Genomic DNA, 20,170 nt, shown 5'->3' with positions numbered 1-20,170 from the left:
GAGTTTTAATCGCTCTGTTAATTCTTGATCAACTGATAGTAGCTATCTATGAGATATTGTATCTGGGCTTTTGACAGAATGCTGTAATTTCTTAGGCCATTGATAAGAGGATAGGAGAGGGCCAGGTAAACTTGATTATGTATTTATTGGTTCCATTAACCTCTCTGAGCTCTAGGTTTAACTTCCATTTTTAAAATTTTTTTTATTTTTGTTTTTATTGGACAGCTTCACATTTTCTAGGCATCTCAAACTGTACATGATCTTTGAATCTTCTCCAAATTAGAAGGAGAAAATCAGTGGTGGTCAATGTATATGAACTAAACTCTCCAGAATAAATGAGGTGATAATAATTACCATTTATTGAGTTCTGCTGTAGGCCAGGAACTGCTAAGTGCTTTAGGTAGATGTTACATTCAGTTGTGGTCTTTTGAGGGGAGAAGGGAGGAGAAGGGGATATTGATCCTCTTGGAAAGAAAAGCTCCAAGCTTGTTTCCCTGTTATCTTTCCTCCAAATACTTTATGATAATAGGTTATTTGATTAAAAATCATGTTTAATTAGAATTCGATGGCTTTTAAAAAACATTTACTGACACTCAACGTGTTTGTATTTGTAGGAGCTGACTAAGGCTCTGGAGCAGAAACCAGATGATGCACAGTATTACTGTCAAAGAGCTTATTGTCACATTCTTCTTGGGAATTACCGTGGTAACTTTTCTTACAAAGTATATTGACTCTATAAGTTACTTACAAATTTTGCCCAAGATACAATGAATCAAATAAAATAAAGGTTATCTTCCAGGATTTTTAACTTGGTCTTTCATACAAGGTAAAGTAGCTGAAATATGACAAACATGTTAAGCATCACCCATTTAAATTTTATGGTTGTCCGTTCTTTCTTCAGTGGGTGTAGAATTTGTACAGATTTCATTCATGGTTACTGGATATGCTAACAAAGAATAACATCAAATTTACTATTTTACAAAGTATTTAAATGAATTCCCTTGTTTTGTTTTTTATAAAAAGAATGTATTTCTATATTCTGTAATTTTAATTATCTGGATAGATCATCTGAGTAGGGAGAAATTAAATACCTTGAGTCAGATTACATAAATGATGTTAATGAGAAAATTAGATGAACTTTGTGATACAGAGCTTTATTCATTGCCTGAAGCGCTTTAAGAAGGAAGTTCAATATTAGGTCATTAGGAAGGTATGAGGGTAATTTTATTTTGGATTAACTTTTCCTAATTTAAAATCATTTGTCCATTCCACCAGCTTGAAAACTTAAAAATCAGAGGCTAATTCAAATTTTGTGTGTAGTATTTGTTAGGATCCATAAGTAACTGACTAAAAAACCCATTTTTTTTTCATATGCAGACGCTGTTGCTGATGCAAAGAAATCTCTTGAACTTAATCCAAATAGTTCCATTGCTCTGCTGAGAAAGGGGTATGCAGTAACTACTCTTCTTGCTGGGGCTGGACTATAGTTTCTTGAATGAATTAATTGTAAGCTTTATATAAATAGTAAATTCTGTATTTATACATTTTATAGCTGAGATAGGATTCAATTTTAGGTATATTTTATACTTTTATTGTAGTATAGTTAGTATATATATATATATAGTTAAAATAGTGATGGTTGAAGCCAAAGTCTAGATGAAACTCTTGGATTTCAGATCCCTTTTTTGCTTCATCATTTGGAATTTACTGTATTTAATTGACTAGAGAACATCTGTTCCTCACCCAAGCTGGACAGGCTACATTTAATGAGGACTCTGTTATCTGTGTACTTTATATCCCAGTTTGTTTCTGTTGATAAGTGTGACTTTATTCTTTAAGAATCAGAAACGTCTTTAATTCCTTAATATAACTATATTTTGGAATAAGCAAGTATATACAATTAAAATCAAGAAATTCCTTCTGAAATGAGTTCCAAAATTGGATTCTAATGGGAATTATACTAGATATTATAGTAGAGTATTTTAGGAAATCTCTTGGCTGGCTTATTAACATATACTTAAATTCTTTCTTTTAATAGTAGGGAAAATAGTTTCCTTTTTTTTTATTATTTAGAAAGAAGGCTGTTTTTCATGATCTCATGTGTGTGTATTTGTTTTTAATATTCTCATGCAGGATATGTGAATACCATGAAAAAAACTATGCTGCTGCTCTAGAAGCTTTTACAGAAGGACAGAAATTAGATAGTAAGTATTAGAACTATATGTTAGTACACTAATCCATTATACCTATGTGTCTTAAATACCATAGCTGAATTTTGTTAGTGTAATCTCAAGTTAATTATAGAAACCCAGCTTTTTTCTCTTCTTGATGACATTTCATGTTGATTGCAGAATTTGAATTTACTTAAAAATTGATTAAATTGGCCTTTCTTTAGCACTTAAATCACAGATTAAACTATCATCAGAAGCAGAAAACTACATAAACACTTAGTGTGCTCCCAAGTACTTAGTCTGGCTTTATTTTTTTTCTAATGGATAAGTGAAAGTATAATTTGCTCTCACATTGAGAAGTCTATTTAAGTTATTATCCAGATGGCTGAGATAATGAAATCTTAAAATGAAAATTTTTATTGAGAAATGAAGTGTTAAGTTTGGGGTAAAGTATGATAGGGTATTGAAGAAACATGGAGGTTTGAGAGTATTGTGAGTTTCTAATATCACCTTTTTGAGAGAAATAGATGAAAATTATCACAGCAGTATAGATATCTGTGCATAATATATAGACATTGTAAAAGCCAAGTATCAAAAACTCTGCAGAGTACAAAAAGGTTGTAAGTAATCTCATAGTTACAGTACATAATCCTAATTGTGTACTATCATTTTATCTTCATCTTATGATAGAGTGTTATCACAATTCTCCAAAGCAGTAGCTCCTAACTGGGAATGGTTTTGCCCCATAGGGGACATGGAGCAGGCTTCAGTAGTTGTGGCTCGCGGGCTCTAGAGCACAGGCTCAGTAGTTGTGGTGCACGGGCTTAGTTGCTCCGTGGCATGTGGGATCTTCCTGGACCAGGGATCGAACCCGTGTCCCCTGCATTGGCAGGCAGATAAAATTGATTTTTTAAACATCAGAATTCTTCAGGATGAACAAGTAACTAACAGGTTTAATATTAGGATAGCTATAAACTCTGTTAGGACAGATATTTTTGTCTAATTCACTGTTGCATCCACAGTGCCTAGAATAGTGTTTGGAACATAGGTATTCAGTAATTATTTGTTGAATGAATATGTGAGGTTGTGCGGATGAGTGATGTTACAGTCAGTTTGTTCTTTCTAGGTACAGATGCTGATTTCATTGACTGGATTAAAAGGTGTCAAGAAGCTCAGAATGGTAAGTATGCAGGTTTCCCGTGGTCTTTCCGTTTAAAAAGAAGTAAATTTGACATTTGTTTGTTTTGAACTTTATAACTTATAATTTAAGTAGTGGATGTTCTCTTAGGTTGGGCTTTCCCAAGGTATTTTGATTTTTTACCTCATTCGATATGTTGAAAGGGAAATTTGGATGGATTTGTTTTGCAGTGGTATTACTGGTAAGAAATTACTGAGGAGTCTCAAGTGACTCCAGGATGCAGTTAAACCCCTTTCCCTTATTAGGTATGCATGGAGAATTGGTTTGCTTAATCACTATGTTTGTGCCATAGAAATCATGTATGTAATTTTGCCTATACACGTACTGTTACCTGAAAATGTTTCCTTTTTATGTTTTTAATAGGATCACAGCCTGAGGTGGTAAGTCCAAAGGTTTTATCCTTTGTGTGTGTGTGTGTGTGTGTGTGTGTGTGTGTGTGTGTGTGTTTAATTTTTTTTTAATTTTTGGCTGTGTTGGGTCTTCGTTTCTGTGCGAGGGCTTTCTCCAGTTGCGGCGAGCGGGGGCCACTTCATCGCGGTGCACAGGCCTCTCACTGTCGCGGCCTCTCCCATTGTGGAGCACAGGCTTCAGACGCGCAGGCTGAGTAGTTGTGGCTCACGGGCCCAGCCGCTCCGCGGCATGTGGGATCTTCCTAGACCGGGGCACGAACCCGTGTCCCCTGCATTTGCAGGCGGACTCTCAACCACTGCGCCACCAGGGAAGCCCCTATCCTTTGTGTTTTTACTTAATTATATTATTACTAAGTATATTTGAGGCTGGACTCGGAATGAGCTTTCTGTCAGTTACATATCTCTCTAGGGCAGTTTTACTAATTTTCTTCCTCCAAACGCTGTCTCTTCCCTTCTTACTTAGGGACAACTTGGAGGCCACCATTGACCCAGGACAAGTTCTTTAGATTTACAGTCTGAACTGGCACACATAGTTTAGAAAAGTTTGGATTGGTTAAGAGTCACTTTGTTTCTCAGTGGTCAGTGATGTTTGTTGCAGAGAGGCCAGCCATAAATGGTGTAAGACAATATCAGGAAGGCACCATGGAAATAGTGCTTCATATGTTTTTCCAGAGCAATTTGATGCCATTGTTAAGCCTGAAGGTTATACTATAGTCTTAAAAATGTTTTTTTAAATGTTATTGTTATTTTCAGCTTAGAGAGTTACTGAATCTTGAAATTGGACATTTTATATGTAACCTTTTCCAAACATATCTTCAGAAATTTTTCTGTTTTTTATCCTTCTTTTAATTTAGAAGAAAAACGGTTTTTTGAAATTGAAACTCGTAAAATTTTAAAAATGCTGAGTAACAGGGAGATCAGCTCGGTGCTTTGTGACCACCTAGAGTGGTGGGATAGGGAGGGTGGGAGGGAGGGAGACGCAAGAGGGAAGAGATATGGGGACATATGTATAACTGATTCACTTTGTTATAAAGCAGAAGCTAACATCATTGTAAACCAATTATACTCCAATAAAGATGTTAAAAAAAATAAAATTAAAAAACAACAACTGAGTATTCTAATTCCTGTGAAGATGAGTATTATTTAACAATTATGGATACCATGCTCTGTAAGAAGTTTTCATGTAGTTATTCCATATCAAAGTATTCCATATCAAACTATAACACTGGGTAAATTAATAATACATGCATTTTTAATATGCAGTTACTAAACTAACTTGTAAAAATCTTTCTCTTTGAACTTGTCCAAATCAGTCTGCATCCCAGAGGACTTATCAGTCAAAAATCAAGTAAGTGTTTGTTTTTCATGATGCGTGATAAATACGCCTAAAGGGAGAAAACCCTGTTGTTTAATAGTAAGCAAGTCCTTACCTGTGATTTAAGTATTTCTTAGTTTATAAAAGAAATCATGTTAAAGCCTTGAAAAACTAATTGTAAGACTGTTAACTGATTTGAATTAGTGTTTATATTAAGGTTAAAATCAAATCAATTGCCAATTAAAACTTACTTCACCTGATTCCAGATTATGTCACCTTTCCATGTATTAAAGAGAGTCTCTTGCATTTAAGTTATTGCTGTTACCTAGGTAAATAAGTTAGTAGACTTGATAGAATTGTAACTCTACCTGCCTTTTATATGTGGAGTAAATTTTTCATAGAATAATTCTGCATGAGTTGAAAGTCACTTGCTGAGGGCAGCAGTTACAATCATGAATAAGTATTTAGCAAGGATTTGAGTTATTTTTAGTTGTTCATTAGCTGTGTGTACAGCTTGTATTCTTAGTGTAACAGAAAGAAACACAAGGCATTAATCTCGAGCTTTGCATCCTAACTGAATGTCAAAGGAAAACTGAGTCTTTTAAAGATCCAGTGCTTTTGACGTAAAATGGCTTGAAAATCTTAAAACAATTTACTCGTGTTCTTTCTGGGGAGATACAGGATGACTTTCCAAGTACCTAGTAAACAAGGAACTTTAGTGACAGGAGCAGGGGTAGGGTACATAAACTTAATAATTGGAGCGTTTGGAGTATAAAATAATCCCACATTGATGTAATAAATATACCATGTATCAGGGTACTGTGCTTAGTCCTGGGAATGTGATAGTGGCAGGATAGATAAATAGCTCTGCTCTCATGGAGTTTATAATCCACTCTAATTTGAAAGTGATGATATATTTTTAGAGCTTTCAGTGGGAAAGATACACATAATTAGAATCTCTAGGCACACTAATCTTTCCACATACTTTGAGATTGAAGGAAGGTACTATGTTTAATATTGTGCCTGGCAGAATGAGTTAAATTATTTTAATTTTAGCTCATTTGCTTCTGTTCCCTGTGCTCAGGGCTGTTTGCCCTCAGCTTCAGTAAAGAGATCCCGGAGTACGGGGTCAGGTTGACCTGTCCAGTGTAACACCTGCTACTGATGTGCCAGTTGCCTCACCCTTCTGAGCTTACTTTTTTTTTCATTTGTAAAATAGGGATGGAAGTGTTTACTTCTTAGTATTAGGTTGAAATGAGAGGATAAAACTGTTGGTGTATTAGAATTGTTACCTGTTAGAATAAATTTTATCTTTAAAACTAGCTGTGCATGTGGCCTCATGCTGTGTGGTGTGGCCAAAAAAAACCAATTAGCTTAAGCACAACAGTATTAGAGATATGTTAGAACCAGAAAATTATGTAAGTGTTTATTAAATCCACTGGAGGGGTTTTGGACATCATCAACCTTACTTTTCTCTTCCCTTAGTACAGGTCATATGAAATTAGTTACATAAAATTGTTTCTGTGAATCAACAGCTGCTTTGCTATTTTGTTCCTCAAGGTGGAGCTCTTGTTGTTCATCAGATTATATACAGTTTTTATCTTGACAAAACAAGCAACAACTTTAAGAAAATTTAAGTTCTGTTTTAAGTTTCCTTTTTCTTTTTTATAGGTATGACTGGTATCAAACAGAATCTCAAGTAATCATTACACTTATGATCAAGAATGTTCAGAAGAATGATGTAAATGTGGAATTTTCAGAAAAAGAGGTTATTATAGTTTTTGAATTATTTTTGGTTGAGGTTAAATACGTTTATTTGTAAATATAAATATATATTGCAGAATAATCTATAGCAGTCTATTAGATATATATCATTTTTTCCTGAGATAATGTGGAAAATGCTGATGAAAATCTGAAGCATTGCTTTTCCATTTGAATCATTTTAAGTTTTGAGATGAGTATGTATACTGTAGGTTATAGCTAGGTGTGCATTGTTTTCTCTTTCTTTAGATTTGGAATTCAAAGCAGAATTTGGTTGACAAATATAAAAGACATTAGTAAGATACATGCTTTGGTTACACATATGTGTGGTATACTTCATGAAAAAGATCCACTTAATTTTTGTGACTTATATATCTTAGAATTTACTAACCATATTAAATGAGTATAACTTTCAATAACTTGGTTTCTTAGCATTTAGTAGAAAACCTTGTGATAGATATTTAAGAGAGTTCATGGTAGAACTAGATGTTTTGCACATGAATATTTCTTTGTTACGTACTGTAGTATTTTGTTCTTGTAGATTGAGTTTCCTTGAGATTTAAATGTTCAGTATGTGTTATGAAACATACTCTGTTCTGCTACTTAATTATGTATATGAGAATTCATGCGAAGGATACCAGATTTTTAAAAGATTATTTTGAGATTCTTAAGTCTGATATTCCATAGAAAGTTTTGAAAATAATCTGCAGCAGTACTGAAGTTCTGTAATTGTAGTCAGTTTAAGTACTTTACCCTTCTTTAAATAAATTTATAAAATGTGCTACTAATTTTGTGATCATTAGTTGTCCGCATTGGTGAAACTTCCTTCTGGAGAGGATTATAATTTGAAGCTGAGACTTCTTCATCCTATAATACCAGAACAGAGCACATTTAAAGTACTTTCAACAAAGGTAAGATAATTGAAAAGGGTTGTCAGTGGTAATCTGTGATTGTGAGCTTATAGATCCTTCCAGCCACATATCTTTAAATTAAATACAAACAATAATTTTTGAATAGTTTTTCCACCTTCCCAAATTCTAGGAAAATGGATTGTAAAAATCTAACCTCAAAAGTGTCTATATGCTTATTAAGATAGGTAGAATACTTCTCAATAAAGAGGTTTTCATAAAAGATACAGTGATCAGCATTTTTTTAAGATTTGATACTGACAGTGTCTCATGTCTTGAACTTGTCATTTTGGTCTGTTGTGATATACAAATACTTCTCTCACACTTTCTTATGCAATTAAAAATACAGACTACTATAAAGATGAATCTGCTTTCTTGTTTTTTAGTTAAGCTGACTTTTAGGTTACTTTGTTATGAAGGATTAATGAATAATTTAAATTGCTGTTTGAGTAACCATAATTTTTAGATTCCTTTATATTTTCAAAAAGAAGTAAAAATATGCAATAGAATTAAAATTCATGGTATATATCAGCTACCAGTCAAAAGATGTAGTACGAGTATGTAGAAGTATAATTTAGCAGGAAAAATACTAATACTAAGCTGAAAATCAAAAAATCTGACTGGTTCTTTGCTTGCCCTGTTAATTTAGAGTAGTCACACATAGGACAAGATTTTCAGCATCTATAAAAATGAGAGGGATATGGACTGTGAACTCTGAAATCCTTTCATCTGTAAGATTGTATGAAGGTATATGATGAGTTAATGAGTAAGAATGATATAAATTCCATTACTACACCTTTTTTATACATATGTCCTGCAACACAGTGTGTTATTTAACTTTTGAGTTTAGTTGTGTGAATTTTCCTATCATAGAATAGAATCAGGGTTGGCCTGTGTCATGAAGAATGGTAACTGGGCCTGCAGGAAGAAGGGGACACCTGAAGAGGGTTGGAGCAGGAAGTAAAGAAGTAAAGAAGCAGTAGTTTTTGCATCTAGTTAAAAATGATCTGCTCACTTATCTATTTGAAATGTACAAAGTACAAAGCTGTTTACTTAAGAGGCAGAGATAGGAAACAGTTGCTTGGACAATAGAAAGTGAGAAAAAGGGTGACATACTGTGAAGATTTTCATCTTACTGGCCCCATGCACATTGGGTAGAATTTAATAAGATATATTGGGTACAATAAGCACAAAACTATAACTAGATTTGAGAGGGAGATAGGTCAGAAAATTAGGAGTTTGGCATTTTTGTACATCTTTCTATTGAGAGGTGTTAATGCATGTTTTTTTGAAGTAATTTAAATGTAAATTGATTTGTGTGATAGATGGCAAATAAAAAACCTGTGTTACTCAGCCACCTTGTATAATGGAATAGTGTGGTTGGTGAATACACAAGTATGTGTGGCTACAATTGAGGATTTAACTAAGCAGTGTCCTGTCTTATTCTTTATTTTCCTTTGAATCTTGTGAGTGCTTATTGATTCTAACCATTCCCCAGCCCCTCTTACTGTGTTCCCAGTTTACTTTTTTTGCCCCTTGCTCCTTTCTTTAAATGCTACATAACTACTTTCCTTTCCTGTATACTAGTTTGTTTATATGTATACATTTATTTCCCTTACTCTTTTTTTTTTTTTTTTTTGCGGTACGTGAGCCTCTCACTGTTGTGGCCCCTCCTGTTGTGGAGCGCAGGCTCAGCGGCCATGGCTCACGGGCCCAGCCGTTGCGTGGCATGTGGGATCTTCCTGGACCGGGGCACTGGCAGGCGGACTCTCAACCACTGCGCCACCAGGGAAGCCCTATTTCCCTTACTCTTAGTAAGTCTTCTGAAGATAAGAAGGTGTCATATTTGTGTCTATGTATGTGCTTCATGTAGGGTTACCAGATACAGTGTAGGATGCCCAGTTAACTTTCTGTTTTTATTTTTCTGAATTTTATTTTATTTATTATTTATACAGCAGGTTCTTATTATCTGTTTTATACACATCACTGTGTATGTGTCAATCCCAATCTCCCAGTTCATCCCACCACCACTCTACCCCCGCTTTCCCCCCTTGGTGTCCGCTTTCCCCCCTTGGTGTCCATACGTTTGCTCTCTACATCTGTGTCTCAATTTCTGCCTTGCAAACCAGTTCATCTGTACCATTTTTCTAGATTCCACACATATGCGTTAATATACAATATTTGTTTTTCTCTTTCTGACTTCACTCTGTATGACAGTTTCTAGGTCCATCCACATCTCTACAAATGACCCAATTTCGTTCCTTTTTATGGCTAGTATTCCATCGTATATGTGTACCACATCTTCTTTATCCATTCATCTGTCGGTGAGCATTTAGGTTGCTTCCATGACCTGGCTGTTGTAAATAGTGCTGCAGTGAACATTGGGGTGCATGTGTCTTTTCATTTTCGACGTACCACAGTTTATTTATTTATTTTTTTAAATTTATTTATTTTTTAACATCTTTATTGGAGTATAATTGCTTTATAATGTTGTGTTAGTTTCTGCTGTATAACAAAGTGAATCAGCTATAAGTATACATATATCCCCATATCCCCTCCCTCTTGCGTCTCCCTCCCACCCTCTCTATCCCCCCCCATAGGCGGTCACAAAGCACCAAGCTGATCTCACTGTGCTATGTGGCTGCTTCCCACTAGCTGTTTTACATTTGGTAGTGTATATATGTCAATGCCACTCTCTCACTTCATCCCAGCTTACCCTTACCCCTCCCCGTATCCTCAAGTTCATTCTCTATGTCTGTGTCTTTATTGCTGTCCTGCCCCTAGGTTCTTCAGAACCTTTTTTTTTTTAAGATTCCATATGTATGTGTTAGCCTACAGTATTTGTTTTTCTCTTTCTGACTTCACTGCGTATGACAGACTCTAGGTCCATCCATCTCACTACAAATAACTCAATTTCATTTCTTTTTATGGCTGAGTAATATTCCATTGTACATATGTGCCACATCTTTTTTATCCATTCATTTGTTGATGGACACTTAGGTTGCTTCCATGTCCTGGCTATTGTAAATAGTGCTGCAGTGAACATTGTGGTACATGTGTCTTTTTGAATTATGGTTTTCTCAGGGTATATGCCCAGTAGTGGGATTGCTGGCTCGTATGGTAGTTCTGTTTTTAGTTTCTTAAGGAAACTCCATAGTGGCTGTATCAATTTATATTCCCACCAGCAGTGCAAGAGGGTTCCCTTTTCTCCACACCCTCTCTAGCGTTTGTTGTTTGTAGATTTTCTGATGATGCCCATTCATTCTGACCAGCGTGAAGTGATACTTCATTGTAGTTTCGATTTGCATTTCTCTATTGATGTTGATGCATCTTTTCATGTGCCTCTTGGCCATCTGTATGTCTTCTTTGGAGAAATGTCTATTTAGGTCTTCTGCCCTTTTTTTTAATATATAAATTTAATTTATTTATTTTTGGCTGCATTGGGTCTTTGTTGCTGCGTGCAGGCTTTTTCTGGTTGTGGCGAGGGGGGGCTACTTTTCGTTGCAGTGCGTGCACTTCTCGTTGTGGTGGCTTCTCTTGTTGCGGAGCACGGGCTCTAGGTGCACAGGCTTCAGTAGTTGTGCGGCACGTAGGCTTAGTTGCTCTGTGGCACGTGGGATCTTCCCGGACCAGGGCTCGAACCCACGTCCCCTGCATTGGCAGGCGGATTCTTAATCACTGCACCAGCAGAGTAGCCCTTCCGCCCATTTTTTGAGTGGGTTTGTTTTTTTAATATTGAGCTCATGAGCTGTTTATATATTGTAGAGATTAATCCTTTGTCCGTTGATTTGTTTGCAAATATTTTCTCTCATTCTGAGGGTTGTCTTTTGGTCTTATTTATGGTTTCATTTGCTGTGCAAAAGCTTTGAAGTTTCGTTAGGTCCCATTTGTTTATTTTGTTTTTATTTCCATTACTCCAGGATGTGGGTCAAAAAAGATCTTGCTGTGATTTATGTGAAAGAGTGTTTTTCCTATGTTTTCCTCTAAGAGTTTTATAGTATCTGGTCTTACATTTAGGTCTTTAATCCATTTTGAGTTTATTTTTGTTCATGGTGTTAGGGAATGTTCTAATTTCATTCTTGTACATGTAGCTGTCCAGTTTTCCCAGCACCACTTATTGAAGAGACTGTCTTTTCTCCATTGTATATCCTTGCCTCCTTTGTCATAGATGAGTTGACCATAGGTGTGTGGGTTTATCTCTGGGCTTTCTTTCCTGTTCCATTGATCTATATTTCTGTTTCTGTGCCACTACCATATTGTCTTGATTACTGTAGCTTTGTAGTATAGTCTGAAGTCAGGAAGCCTGATTACTCCAGCTCTTTTTTTTCCATCAAGATTGCTTTGGCTATTTGGGGTCTTTTGTGTCTCCATACAAATTTTAAGATTTTTTGCTCTAGTTCTGTAAAAACTGCCATTGGTAATTTGATAGAGATTGCATTGAATCTGTCGATTGCTTTGGGTAGTATAGTCATTTTCACAATATTGATTCTTCCAATCCAAGAACATGGTGTATCTCTCGATCTGTTTTTGTCATCTTTGATTCCTTTCATCAGTGTCTTATAGTTTTCTCAGTATGGTCTTTTACCTCCTTAGGTAGGTTTATTCCTAGGTATTTTACTCTATTTTGTGGCAATGGTGAATGGGATTGTTTCCTTAATTTCTTTCTGATCTTTCGTTGTTAGTGTATAGGAATGCAAGAGATTTCTGTGCATTAATTTTGTATCCTGCTGCTTTACCAAATTCATTGATTAGCTCTAGTAGTTTTCTGGTGTCATCTTTAGGCTTCTCTATGTATAGTATCGTGTAATTTGCAAACACTGACAGTTTTACTTTTTCTTTTCTGATTTGTATTCCTTTTATTTCTTTTTCTTCTCTGATTGCCGTGGCTAGGACTTCCAAAACTATGTTGAGTAATAGTGGCAAGAGGGAACATCCTTGTCTTGTTCCTGATCTTAGAGGAAATGCTTTCACCATTGAGAATGATGTTTGCTGTGTGTTTGTCATATATGGCCTTTATTATGTTGAGGTAGGTTCCCACTATGCCCACTTTCTGGAGAGTTTTTATCATAAATGGGTGTTGAATTTTGTCAGAAGCTTTTTCTGCATCTATTGAGATGATCGTGTGGTTTTCATTCTTCAGTTTGTTAATATGGTGTATTAATTTGCCTATACTGAAGAACCCTTGCATCCATGGGTAAGTCCCACTTGATCATGGTCTATGATCCTTTGAATGTGTTGTTAGATTCTGTTTGCTAGTATTTTGTTGAGGATTTTTGCATCTATATTTATCACTGGTACTGGTCTGAAATTTTCTTGTTTTGTAGTATCTCTGTCTGGTTTTGGTATCAGGGTGATGGTGGCCTCAAAGAATGAGTTTGGGAGTGTTCCTTCCTCTGCAACTTTTTGGAAGAGTGTGAGGATGGGTGTTAGCTCTTCTCTAAATGTTTGATAGAATTCACCTGTGAAGCCATCTGGTCCTGGACTTCTGTTTATTGGAAGATTTTTAATCACAGTTTCAATTTCATTACTTGTGATTGGTGTGTTCATATTTTCTATTTCTTCCTGGTTCAGTCTTGGAAAGTTATACCTTTCTAAGAATTTGTCCATTTCTTCCAAGTTGTCTACTTTATTGACATAGAGTTGCTTGTAGTAGTCTCTTATGATGCTTTGTATTTCTGTGGTGTCCATTGTAACTTCTTTTTCAATTCTAATTTTTATTGATTTGAGTCCTCTCCCTCTTTTTCTTGATGAGTCTGGCTAAAGGTTTCTCAATTTTGTTTATCTCCTCAAAGAACCAGCTTTCAGTATTATTGATCTTTACTGTTGTTTTCTTTGTTTCTATTTCATTTATTTCTGCTCTGATCTTTTGCTTCTACTAACTTTGGGTTTTGTTTGTTCTTCTTTCTCTAGTTCCTTTAGGTGTAAGTTTAGATTGTTTATTTGAGATTTTTCTTGTTTCTGGAGGTAGGATTGTACTGCTATAAACGTCCCTCTTAGAATTGCTTTTGCCACATCCCATGTATTTGTGTTTTTTACCTTTTTTTCCCTGTAATTGATTTCTAATCTCATAGCATTGTGGTCAGAAAAGATGCTTGATATGATTTCAGTTTTCTTAAATTTACCGAGGCTTGATTTGTGACCCAGGATGTGGTCTGTCCTGGAGAATGTTCCATGCACACTTGAGAAGAAAGTGTAATATTCTGTTCTCGGATACAGTGTCCTATAAACATCAATTAAATCTGTCTGGTCTGTTGTGTCACTTAAAGCTTTTGTTTCCTTATTAATTTTCTGTGTGGATTATCTGTCCATTGGTGTAAGTGAGGTGTTAAGTTCCCCCACTATTATTGTCTTACTGTCAATTTTCTGTTTTATAGCTGTTAGCATTTGTCTTATGTATTGAGTTGCTCCTTTGTTGGGTACATATATATTTGTAATTGTTATATCTTCTTTTTGGATTAATCCCTTAATCATTAGGTAGTGTCCTTTCTCGTCTCTTGTAACATTCTTTATTTTAAAGTCTATTTTATCTGATATGAGTATTGCTGCTCCAGCTTCCTTTTGATTTCCATTTGCATGGAATATCTATTTCCATCCTTTCACTTTCAGTCTGTATGTGTCCCTAGGTCTGAAGTGGATCTCTTTTAGACAGCATGTATGTGGGTCTTGTGTTTGTATCCTTTCAGCAAGCCTCTGTCTTTTGGTTGGAGAATTTAATCCATTCACGTTGAAGGTAATTATTGATATGTATGTTCCTGTTAACATGTTTTTAATTGTTTTCAGTTTGTTTTTGAGAAGTTCCTTTAGCATTTGTTGTAGAGCTGGTTTGGTGGTGCTGGATTCTCTTAGCTTCTTGTCTGTAAAGCTTTTGATTTCTCTGTCAAATCTGAATGAGATCCTTTCTGGGTAGAGTAATCTTGGTTGTAGGTTCTTCCCTTTCATCACTTTAAATATATTGTTCCACTTCCTTCTGGCTTGTAGATTTTCTGCTGAGAAATCAGGTGTTAACATTATGGGAGCTCCCTTGTATTGGTCGTTTTTCCCTTGTTGCTTTTAATAATTTTTCTTTGTCTTTAATTTTTGTCATTTTGACTACTATATGTCTCAGCCTGTTTCTCCTTGGGTTTATCCTGCCTGGGACTCTCTGAGCTTCCTGGACTTGGGTGGCTATTTCCTTTCCTATGTTAGGGAAGTTTTCAACTATAATCTCTTCAAATATTTTCTTGGGTCCTTTCTCTCTCTCTTCTCCTTCTGAGACCCCTATAATGTCAATGTTGGTGCATTTAATGTTGTCCCAGAGGTCTCTTAGGCTGTCTTCATTTCTTTTCATTCTTTTTTCTTTATTCTGTTCAGCGGCAGTGAATTCCACCATTCTGTCTTCCAGGTCACTTATCCGTTCTTCTGCCTCAGTTATTCTGCTATTGGTTCCTTCTAGTGTATTTTTCATTTCAGTTATTGTATTGTTCGTCTCTGTTTGTGTGTTCTTTAATTCTTCTAGGTGTTTGTTCTTTAACTCTTTGGGGTCTTCGTTAAACACTTCTTGCATCTTCTCAATTTTTGCCTCCATTCTTTTTCCGAGGTCCTGGATCATCTTCACTATCATTATTCTGAATTCTTTTTCTGGAAGGTTGCCTATCTCCACTCCATTTGTTTTTCTGGGGTTTTATTTTGTTCCTTCATTTGGTACATAGTCCTCTGCCTTTTTATTTTGTCTGTCTTTCTGTGATTATGGTTTTCATTCCACAGGCTGCAGGATTGTAGTTCTTTTTGCTTCTGCTGTCTGCCCTGTGGTGGATGAGGCTATCTAAGAGGCTTGTGCAAGCTTCCTGATGGGAGGGACTGGTGGTGGGTAGAGCTGGGTGTTACTTTGGTGGGCAGAGCTCAGTAAAACTTTAATCCACTTGTCTGCTGATGGGTGGAGCTGGGTTCCTCCCTGTTGGTTGTTTGACCTGAGGTGACCCAGCACTGGAGCCTACCGGGCTCTTTGGTGGGGCTAATGGCAGACTCCAGGAGGGTTCACCAAGGAGTACTTCCCAGAACTTCTGCTGCGAGTGTCCTTGTCCCTGTGGTAGCCACGTCTGCCCCCTGCTTCTGCTGGAGTCCCTGCAATACTAACAGGTAGGTCTGGTTCAGTCTCCTGTGGGGTCACTGATCCTTCCACCTGGGTCTTGGTGGGCACACTACTTTGTGTGTGCCCTCCAAGAGTGGAGTCTGTGTTTCCCCCAGTCCTGTCAAAGTCCTGCAATCAATTCCCACTAACCTTCAAAGTCTGATTCTCTAGGAATTCCTCCTCCCGTTGCTGGACCTCCAGGTTGGGAAGCCTGACATGGGGCTTAGAACCCTCACTCCAGTGGGTGGACTTCTGTGGTATAAGTGTTCTCCAGTTTGTGAGTCACCCACCCAGTGGTTATGGGATTTGATTTTATTATGATTGTGCCCCTGCTACCATCTCATTGTGGCTTCTCCTTTGTCTTTGGATGTGGGCTATCTTTTTTGGTTAGTTCCAGTGTCTTCCTGTCGATGATTGTTCAGCAGTTAGTTGTGATTATGGTGTTCTTGCAAGAGGAATTCGCAAGACACAGTTCTTGCCTTTTTTTTTCTTTTCCTTTGTGCTTCCTCTAGTTTCACTTGTTCACAGGGTGCTTCATGCACAGGCCTCACACCTGGCACTTCACATCAGTGACTATTGAGAAATGGCTGATCTGACATCTCAGCTTGGCGGGCTGGCAAACAGTGAATAATTTTTAAATATAAGTATGTTTCATTTGCTAAATTTGGCATCCTTAGCCATATGCACTGTGTGGAGTGAGTGAGTGGTCAGTAATTGTTCAGAGAATGAATTTATATTGGATTCTGATGTTGGCCTTATGAAGTTGGCAGGGTGTAGTAAGTATTTTCCTTCTTAGTTTTACAGGTGAAAAGAAATTGAGGTTCATGGACTTAAAATGCCTTCCCCAAGTTCACAAGTTACTAAATTGTTCAGTGTGGCCCAGGAAAAATACTTATCCTTCTGTAAAGCAGTTGCTTCTTTTCATAGGTTTTTCTGTCTGGACTAAAGAATTTATATTTGTAGGATATATTCGGGAGGATGATTATTTTTATTGTCCTAACCCGAAGTAATATATATTACTTTGTTAAACTTCCAGTTTTTAAGCTGTGTTTTATGGGAAACAAATGGAAAGAATTGTACTTAATTATATCTTAATGTAAATGATGAAATTTTTGAATCTTTTTTATACAGCAGAGGGAGACAATGTTAAAATACTGAAAATCTTTCTCTGGGTTACTGAGTCTTGTTTAGTGATGACACTAAAAGGGAAAAATAGTAATTTGCTTTTCATAAGTTTGCAGGCGTCTTGAATCATTTATGTGGTTGGATAAAAGGGTGCATTTTGCTTGGGAAAATATTCCTGAAATTAGAGATTCTGTAAAATCTGTGGTTTAAAAGGGCTATTTCTTTGCCTTTTGAGAATCCTGTTTTCTTTCTCACCTTCAAATATGCATGTTGCGGGCTTCCCTGGTGGTGCAGTGGTTGAGAGTCCGCCTGCCGATGCAGGGGACGCAGGTTCGTGCCCCGGTCCGGGAGGATCCCACATGCCGCTGAGTGGCTGGGCCCGTGAGCCATGGCCGCTGGGCCTGCGCGTCCAGAGCCTTGCTCCGCAACGGGAGAGGCCACAACAGTGAGAGAGACCTGTGTACCGCAAAAAAAAAAAAAAAAAAGAAAGAAAAAAAAATGCATGTTGTATATTTATGTATAACCATTGGTTAAGTGTTATTAATTCAAACTAAATCTAATTTGCAATGAAAAGAGGAAGAGGTAGTATCCTTAAAATACTGAAATAGCATTTCTTAACTAAATTTTTTCTTTTTTCGGGGGGGGTGGTGCCGCACTGCTCAGCTTGCAGGATCTTAATTCCCTGACAGGGATTGAACCTGGGCCCTGGCAGTGAAAGTGCTGAGTCCTAACCACTGGACTGCCGGGGAATTCGCTCAATTAAATGTTTTACAGTGTAATATGTAATATGTTTTTCTTAGTCAGAATTCATGTATTTTAGTACCTTTGGTAGTTATTTCTACGTTCTACTGAATACCAGCTTACATATCTGCCTATTAATCCATTTTTTTATTAAGAAGCTGTAATGGTTCTTTTACTTCATTTTGTTAATATCGTGACAATATTCTCTTATCACAATCATAGGATTATAACTTCAGTAACAGCTATGCTGTGAAATATTCATTTTAAAGATTAATATTCACTCCCTGTAAGAAAAAATGAGAATCCTCAGAATCCTTTGGAGTAAATTTGCCCTTGTGGAAATGTTCTTGTGTTCCTATTTTTAGTCAAAGTAATTTTTTGTATTATATCAATACAAAATATGAAGGCTTTTAACTGAAATTGTGGGAAATAAAAATGTGTGTCTTAGAGACAAAGAGCCCCCTTCTGCCTTCTTAACCCACTGACATTTGAGAAGTTTTAAAATTCCTTTACTTGATATTCATAGAAGAATCTTAATTATGATATAATGGGGTTGGAGGTGTCCCGGCAGGATACTACTGCTTTTTGAAACACACAGATGTGTGTGGGGTTTTGGATTATTGTTTTGTTATGCCTTTTTGATATGGTCGTGGTAATAGGGTTTTTTTGGTTGTTGTAGTTGTTTGTTTTTTTAAATAACTTTAGTTGCTGATATCCACAAATTGTAGAGCTGCCTTTTCTATTAATGTGTATACATTTATTTTCAAAAGAAAAGGATTTTACTGTCCATACTGTCTGTAGCTGTCTTGTTAAACTTATTCATTATGGGTTTTTTTTTTATGCCCTTAGATGTTTTACAGCAAAGTATTTCATGATAGGCATTTACTGTAGCTTATTTAGCCAATGCCATGTTGTTTGACCTTTGGAGAATTACAGTAGGTAACTGTTTTGATTGCTGTGTATTATCCCATGTAATCCTCACAGTTACTGAATGGTGTAGGTATTGTTATTACCTTTTTACAGGTATGGAAACTGAACCTGGAGATATAAAATAATTTGCCCAGATTTTCAGCTAATTGTAACAATGATGAAGATATTCATAATAGCATTCAGCTGTTACTTGCCAGACACAATGCTATATTGTTTTCATACGTGGTTTTATTTAAGCCTCAAAAGAATCCTAAGTGAGGTAGACCCTATTAATCCCATTTTACAAGCGAAACTGAGGCTCAGTGTGATTAGTCATACATCCAGCAAGTAGCACCTATTTGTGACTCTTTTGGAATTACACAACTGTTTTTGACTTGTCCTCAACCTCTGCTTATTTCTGAGGAAATAAAATAAGTAAAACTTCTAGCAGAAAAAGACACTTCCAGCAGGTTACTCTATTTATTGGCTCTCTCATCTCTAAAATATAGGTGGTTTTCTCTTCTCACTTTCTGTTAAGTGAGATGATATATATGAAGCACTTAGTACATGGGGTATGTAATAAGTGCTCAATAAATATTACTGCTATTATTTAATACTGATGATTTAGTTTTTATTCAGGTTGTAAAAGCAATAAATGCATATCATAGAAAATTTGGAAAAATATAAGTGAGCTGAGAATGTAATCAGTCTCATTACTGATGACATTTTGGCATACTTCCTTCCAGATAATTAGATATTTCCCAAAACTTAGGTCTGTCACTACAGATGATGGATGCTGGAATTTTTTGTTTATGGGAATGTGTCTTCTGATTGATTTCTTCAAGAAGAATAGAGGTGGTGGTCTTATGCACCAGCATAGTGCCTGGCTCACAGTAGGTACTCAATAAATACTTGAACTGAGCTTCTAGAACTTCGGAGAAGTTTATTCAGTTCCTCTTCATTCATTACCATCTTTTGCATTAAAAACAATTATAGGGCTTCCCTGGTGGCGCAGTGGTTGAGAGTCCGCCTGCCGATGCAGGGGACACGGGTTCGTGCCCCGGTCCGGGAAGATCCCACATGCCGCGGAGCGGCTAGGCCCGTGAGCCATGGCCACTGAGCCTGCGTGTCTGGAGCCTGTGCTCCGCAACGGGAGAGCCCACAGCAGTGAGAGGCCCGCGTACCACCAAAAAAAACCCAAAAAACAATTATAAAATGATTTGAGTGTAAAAATAAAGACAGTAGATGTGCAGTCTGGCCTCAGGGAAGACCGAGCTATTCTAATATTGGACAGAGGGTTTTGGTACAGCAATTAAATGTGCAAAGAGCTGACTGAGAGAATACTGGAAGAGCTGCATTCTAGAGATCAGGAAACATTTATTGACTGCAGACTTGAAACAGATGGTTCTCAAAAGTTTGCCAGAAAAAAATGTTTACCAGTAAACTGCACAGCCCTCTAGTCTCTGGGAAAGATTCCTTCACCATCAATTTGTAGTAGTAAGTGGGAGGTCACTTACCTCTTTTT

The 20,170-nt window shown here is 36.6% G+C and overlaps 1 protein-coding gene across 1 annotated transcript in view; it reads left to right on the top strand.

The window, feature by feature from the left end:
* The window catches only part of SUGT1 (SGT1 homolog, MIS12 kinetochore complex assembly cochaperone), a 42,817-nt gene that overhangs the window by 6,131 nt on the left and 16,516 nt on the right, over positions 1–20,170 (top strand). The window contains exons 3-10 of the mRNA XM_033436699.2: positions 615–705; positions 1,378–1,447; positions 2,134–2,204; positions 3,298–3,351; positions 3,733–3,749; positions 5,093–5,127; positions 6,766–6,862; positions 7,659–7,766. Of these exons, the coding sequence (XP_033292590.2) occupies positions 615–705; positions 1,378–1,447; positions 2,134–2,204; positions 3,298–3,351; positions 3,733–3,749; positions 5,093–5,127; positions 6,766–6,862; positions 7,659–7,766 (543 nt within the window). The remainder of the gene's footprint in view (positions 1–614; positions 706–1,377; positions 1,448–2,133; positions 2,205–3,297; positions 3,352–3,732; positions 3,750–5,092; positions 5,128–6,765; positions 6,863–7,658; positions 7,767–20,170) is intronic.

This window comes from Orcinus orca, chromosome 18 (assembly GCF_937001465.1).
Source record: "Orcinus orca chromosome 18, mOrcOrc1.1, whole genome shotgun sequence".
Lineage (NCBI taxonomy): Eukaryota > Metazoa > Chordata > Mammalia > Artiodactyla > Delphinidae > Orcinus > Orcinus orca.
The sequence above is the reverse complement of the archived record's forward strand: the minus strand, read 5'-3'. Positions and strand labels throughout refer to the sequence as shown.